This window comes from Nestor notabilis, unplaced genomic scaffold (assembly GCF_000696875.1).
Source record: "Nestor notabilis isolate BGI_N333 unplaced genomic scaffold, ASM69687v1 scaffold19842, whole genome shotgun sequence".
NCBI lineage: Eukaryota > Metazoa > Chordata > Aves > Psittaciformes > Psittacidae > Nestor > Nestor notabilis.
In genome coordinates this window covers 10,507-16,898 of record NW_009919957.1, presented here as the reverse complement: position 1 = coordinate 16,898, position 6,392 = coordinate 10,507, and the positions used below count along the sequence as shown (strand labels likewise).

Below are 6,392 nucleotides of genomic sequence, written 5' to 3'. Positions count from 1 at the left end.
AGGCAGGGCTGGATCTGGGAGCAGCCCCGCTCTGGGACAGGGGTGGGGATGGGGACAGGCCAAGCACACTGGGCACCCACTCCCCGCCCTGTCCCTCAGGCTGGCCCAGGGACACCCCAGCCTGTTTTAGCCCCACGCTGCAAGGGGAGGGGGGATCTGGTCCTTCTGCACCCCACCAGCCCATCGACTTAAATGTGATGTTTGTGACGAGTTCCCTCGACTGACCCTGCTGGTTACTTTTAACCCTCTCTTTGCTGCCAGCCGGAGCACGAAACAACCCCCAGGCACAAGCAGGAGGTATTCTCTCTCTGGAGTATCAGTCCTCATTGGTGCATCATATTGTCCATCCTTTCCAAAGCAACACTGTGTGTCACCCTATTTACTGGAATACAAGATGCACTGGGGCAGGGGGTTGGATGCTAGAGAAGCCCGATGAGCAGACAGCTGGGGGTCTGCCCCAGCGCGCACACGGCATCTTCTATCCCACTAAGTAAGGTAGTCCTAATCGTACGTGTGAGCAAGAGCCCTCCCAAGGTGCAACGGCGCCGAGTCCTTGGCCTGTTGGGAAGACCTGGCTTCTGCTCCTGTTCCTGACTGCACCATGTCCTCGCCTCGTGTCTCCTCTCCGCCCAGCCCTACAGCCATAGCTCCCGTGCAGGCTGGTCCCATCGCTCCCACTGACACCCCGACCCGTGCTCTGCTTTTGCCTGACCCAATCTGCCACCGTCACCCACCCTGCTCTCCCGCAGCCTGGCTCTGCTCCATAGGGAGCCGGCGGAGCTCCTCACGGCACTGGGGCTGCCAGCCCACCCCACCGGGGGCAAATGAACAGCCTCAAGCTGCACCAGGGGAGGTTTAGGCTGGATATTAGGAATAATTCCTTCTCCAAAGGGTGCTCAGGCATTGGAACAGGCTGCCCAGGGCGGTGGTGGGGTCACTGTCCCTGGAAATGTTCACACACCGTGTAGATGAGGCCCTCAGTGACATGGGTTAGTGGTGGCCTTGGCAGTGCTGTGGAATGGTTGGACTGGATGATCTTAAAGGTCTTTCCAACCTGGTTGATTCTGTGAGTCTTTGAGCTGCCTTCAGTGCCAGCACTAGCACCCATCCCCATGCCAGAGGGCAGCTGCTTGGCTCTGCCTGGCTGGAGTGCCGGCTGTTGCAGAGAAGAGGGAGGCTGTGCCCTCCCCTGCACAAACTCCCATGTCTGTGGTGGGCCCCAGTCAGGAATGATTCATCCCAGCCTAGAATCTACAGCTGCTCCCTGGGGGTTACCTCTCCACTCACAATGGAACATGGATCTTCACTGGGCATCCATAGGGGCAAACACAGCCGGGTGATGGGGTTTGCACCACACAGCCCTCAGCATCCCACTCGGCACCGCAGGCAGACCCTGCCGGGGTGGTGGGCACCGGTCCCAGTCCCTCCCCTGGCCTCCTCATTGCTTCCCCTGCTGCATGTGCATGTGCTGCTCGCCTGGCGCACCCCGAGCCCAGAGGTGGGCAAACCATGAAGCACTTCTCCACAGCTCCATGGGCAAGTCTTTTCCATGAGCTGTGCTGAGCCTTCAGGGTCTTTAAATTTGGTAGGGCTTTTCATGGGACTCTCTTGGGTCTCTGGGCTGTTGCTAAGGAGAAATACTGGGGAAGTATTTTAGGTGACTCCTTTCGAACCTCAAAAGAGGTTTGAGTTTGAAGCAGAAGCCAGGGTTCTTGCTCTTGCTGGTTCTTGCTCTTGAGCCGGTTTGCCCACCTCTGTGGCAGGACCAAGGGAGCCACCCTGGTGCCTGTACCGTCACCAGACGATGCTCTGATGCCCAAACCCCACCTTGTACTCGAGTGCTCTGAGCTGTCCTCTCTCCACAGCAGGCTAAACCCCACCTCGGGCTGCTGTTGGGCCCAGGCTGGTCCATGGCGATCCAGGCTTGGATCCATGCTGGAAATCTCTGACCTCCTGCCCTTCAGCAGAAGCCCACTTCAGAGGAGCTCCTTTGGAAATGCCGGTTTCCTGCCCTGCTCGGACAAAGGCTCAGGCTCCCTTTGTGCCTGGCACGACAGAGCAGCAGAGGAGGCTGCTGATATTTCCAATAGGGCTCGATCCTTTGCTGATCCCAAGGGACAGCCAACTCTCCTCCTCCAAGTGGCTTAGCTTGCCCTCAGCAAGCTGTGCTGGAGCTGCCAAGGGGGCATCCTGTGCCCATCACAGAGGGAAGCCTGCCACACACATTCGGTACTGCCTTTTTGCTGCTCCCTGCAATGATCTTAGTGAGAACTGCAGACCAGGGTGCTCTGACATGCTGTTCATTTGGCCCTTGAGACCCTAAATTCAAGCCGAATGTGAAGCAAACCCTCCCAGTGCCCTTGCTTATCTCTTTTGCCTTGGCTTTTGCTTTAATCATTGTTTATCTTCCTCTCTCCTTCCCCAAGTTTTTAGACAAGCCAGAAGATGTTTTGCTGAAGCATCAGGCCAGCATCAACGAGCTGAAACGGACCCTGAAGGAGCCCAACAGCAAGCTGGTTCACAGGGACCGGGACAGGAGGCTGCCTTCCTCACCAGCCTCTTCCTCACCCAAGCACGAGGATGAAACACCAAAGGGAACCCCAGAAAAGGCCAGCGAGGTTTGTTCCACTGCTTCTCTCATGGAGGGGATGAGGCTGTTTGCAGGGAGGTGTTCCTTAGCTGTTGGCCTCCTGCACTACGCTGTTGATGGAGATTACATGATGGGGACATGGGGTGGAGGGAGGGGACCTCTGTCCAGGCCGTTGTCTCCAAGGTTTATAAGGAGTTAAACATCTTTACACTGCTGGCAGTGATCTCCCCTTGTGCCCAGGCACTGCATGGTATTGAGCTTCTCATCCTTCTCTAGAGGGCTGTGTTTTGGGGGTACCTGACAGTTGGGCTGTGGCTTTGTTACCCCATGAGGTGGGGCTTTCCTCATGCCTCGTATCAGCAGGGCTGCCTCAGGGCTGTGCCCAGGGGATGTCCTCAGCAAAGCAGGACCCGGCGCTGCACAGAGGTGCTCCATGGTGCTCTAACCTGCCAGGATCTGGGTGGTGGGAGTAGGTGGAGGGGCGGGTGGTGTCACACCAGCATCCTGCACACACATCCTCCCTGCTGGCTTTGTGGTGGGACCACGAGTGTGAACGGAAGAGAGCTGGAATTAGGGGTGCTGGGACATGCAGAGCCCCCAGTGCTGTGTGAGGCGTTTGGACGGGGCACAGATGGATGCTCTGTGGTGCTGGGTTCCTGGCTAGCTTAGGACAGGTAGTGTGTGGCAAGGGCATCCCTGCTGCCAGCCTGGATGCCCTCTCCCTGCTTGCTCTCCACTCTGGGGTGGTCTCTCCCCCAGGGTGGCTCTGGAGCCAGTGCTGTGCCTGCTCCACTGGGGATGGTTCCAGGCAGGGGGGATCCACAGATGGGGCCCACTCCCTCCTGAGGATGTGGGGCTGGGCTGTGAGGAGGGTGTGGGGTGGCTGGGTGGGGGCTGTCTGCAGGGGATTCGTGGTGTGCACGTGTACCTGCTGGTCCCCAGCACTGACTGGAGACCCAGGCAGAGGTGAGCTCATGACCCTTCATCTAAGCACTGAGGTGGGAAGAGGGACTTCACATCTCTTTTACAAGCAAATCTGTAAAGTGCAGAGATGTAAATGGAGCATCTAGAGCTGGCATAGCTGTGACCTCTGTTCATCCATCTATCCATCCCTCCATGCATCCATCCACCCACCTACCCATTTGTTCCTTCATTCCTTCTCATACTCTTTCTCTGTCTCTCTCTGTCTCTCTCTCTCTTTCTCTCTTTTTCCCTCTCTTTCCGTGTGGGTGCTGGGGTTTCCATGCTGGCACAGACGATAGAAGAGGACACCCTAGACGATTTTGCATCTGACCACGGAGCTTCCCTAAGCATGGAGTCTTTCACGCAGAAAAGCCTTGTCTCCTCTCCTGAGGTTGTCACCATCCTCCTTCACTCTCCCCCTACCCTGCCCTCATGGTTTTACCCCTCCATGGGGCCCTCCAGCCTGCTGAGGAGGCTCCTTGCCCTCTGAGCAGAGCTTGAGCCATTTGCTGCCCGCCCCGGGTAGGTCCCCTCCAGCAATGGGCAGGATCCCTCGCCAGGGCAGGGTGAAATCTGTTCCCCTGACTGTTTATTCTGGGCTGTGAGACAGGGTCCTGGGAGAGACCTTCCAGTGGAGCCCTGGTGTCACCCCCGGGGCTGGCTGTGCTCTGGGTGAGGGGCCCATAGTGGAGACCTGGGGTTCCCGAGGCGGTGCTGACCCTATGGCACAGGGGGATGTCTGCTCCTTGTGCAAGCAGGCAGTTACAAGCCACCTTTAGCAATCCTCTGTGCTTTCCTTTCACTTTGGCTACAGTTATAGTTCCTCAGGCCCCCTGAAGTAGGGTATGTCTGAAGGCATCGAAAATGTTGGACTTGAGTCATGCTGCTTTCAATGCCTTCAATGTCACCCAAGAGCCCAGGGGTGAGGAATGTGGGCTCTCAGCCCTGCTTGCATGCAGGGTTTATCTCACACGATGGTCGTTGCTTCCCAGGATAGACAAGAGAAGAAAACTGGTCTTTGAGACTTGGTTTTAGACCAGCCTGGGCTTCCCAGCAGACCCAGCACAGCAGCCAAGTTAGTGGTACCGCTGCTTTCATGGGTCAAACCCAACTGTGAAAGATGTTGGTGCACCCAGTGCTCCTGGCAATCACTGGCTGCCTCTGTTGCGATTTCCATGGATTAGGAAGAAGTAAAACCTGCATTTGGAGGCAGGCGTGAAGGAAGGGACCTGGAGAGCAGGCAGTGATTGGTAAAGGGGTATCAGAGAACCATGTGCGAGTGATGCTGCAAGGAGCAAGCTCCCTTCCAACCCAAACCAGCCTGTGATTCTAGGATTCTTTAACTATTTCTGACTCCCTTCCTTGTGGAAGCCCTTCCACTAGTAATTGGTTTCCTCCTTTCTCACTCTCTAATCTCATCTCTGTTTCCCTTCTCTCTTGTTCTGCTTCCCTCTGCCCCCCTCTTTCCTCTTATTCAGTATCAGTTACTAGGTTTCCAGTTTGGGCGCGACAGCTCCAAACACTCACCCTGCACCCCTGCGTGGGGCATCGCTCACGTTTTCATGGATTCTTTTCCAATTAGAGCAGGCAGCCAGCCCCCCCTCACTGGGGCTGGGGAACATCCTGGTGCCAGAGCCTGCAGAAGTGATGATTCTGTCATGGGCAGAGCCAGCCCTGTGGTGAACACTGCAGAACCATGTGCCAGCATTGCCCTTTGTGTGTGTGCTGCCTAGGGTAGGGTGGTTGGGGAGGCTGCTGGGCTTCTGCGTTGATGCAAGTCTGTCTCCTCGTAGATTATTTTCTGTCTTCTGCTCTAGAAGTGGTTGAATTTTAGCAGTGCTTTGTTCTTTCTCTTGTGAAGTCTTTAGCTGTTGTGCAGGACAAATGCAAAAGTACAAAGTGTACAGTGATCCAGTTTCCTCCCCTGCGCAGCAGCACACATACACTGGGTGGTATATCACTTACCCACTGTGTCCTTGCTGCAGGATACTCCACAACCTTTGCTTGGTCCTTGCTGGTCCACAGCTGTCTCAGCTGCCAAGCTTGTGGTTGTCTTTTACGTTTCACAGGTAACCTCTTACAGGTTGCATTTTCTGAACCATTTGTTTTCAGCATTGTCTGAAACCTCTGCTAAATAATTGCTTCTGATGAGATTTCCCTGGAGAGCTGGAAAGGAAGGATGGTCTTTGGGGTGAATCTGAGCTGCAGCTTCTGGTAGGAAGGGGCAAGGGTCTTTCTGATGTCTGAAGGTGGTTTCTTTTCTTGCTCACGCTCTTGGCAGCTTGAATAGTTTTAGGGCACATGAATGAAGCTGAGAGTGAAGCTACTCAAAATGCAGACCTTTGCTTACAATGAAATCGCACCCTTTGCTCAAGGAGATTGCCAGATCCAGCTGAACACAGGAGTCAGATGGGGAGTCCCACTTGAGAGCCACCATCCAAAGCAAAGCGTGGTCCCTGGAGAGAATAGAGGGGCTCAATCCCTGTCACAGCATCAGACCCCTTATTTTCAGTCCCTTCTCTCCATCAACAAGTTGCTGGGCTCTTTGTATAGACCCTGCCTCAACTCTTGCATGAATAATAATAATACTACTTTAGTCAGCCCTGTCCGAGGCAGATCAGCTTTCTGTTACTCATGACAGCAGTCACCAGCAATTAGGTAAAGTATGTTTGATGCTAACTCTTCTTGCTCCAATTGCAATGCAGGGCTCGGAGCATTGGGTATTTATAGAGAGAGAAACTCCTAGAGTGGAAGCAGTAGCTCTAAGGAAAGCTCTGGGAGTCAAGAAAGAAGCACGTGCAGGTACCTCAGAGGTGAAAATGAGCACGAGCGTATCCAA

The 6,392-nt window shown here is 55.0% G+C and overlaps 1 protein-coding gene across 1 annotated transcript in view; it reads left to right on the top strand.

Moving 5' to 3' along the window:
* Nucleotides 1–6,392, top strand: part of EPB41L1 (erythrocyte membrane protein band 4.1-like 1) — a gene marked incomplete at its 3' end in the record, with an annotated part of 23,160 nt that overhangs the window by 7,534 nt on the left and 9,234 nt on the right. Inside the window, exons 12-13 of the mRNA XM_010010473.1 lie at nucleotides 262–297; nucleotides 2,427–2,618. Coding sequence (XP_010008775.1) covers nucleotides 262–297; nucleotides 2,427–2,618 — 228 coding nt within the window. The remainder of the gene's footprint in view (nucleotides 1–261; nucleotides 298–2,426; nucleotides 2,619–6,392) is intronic.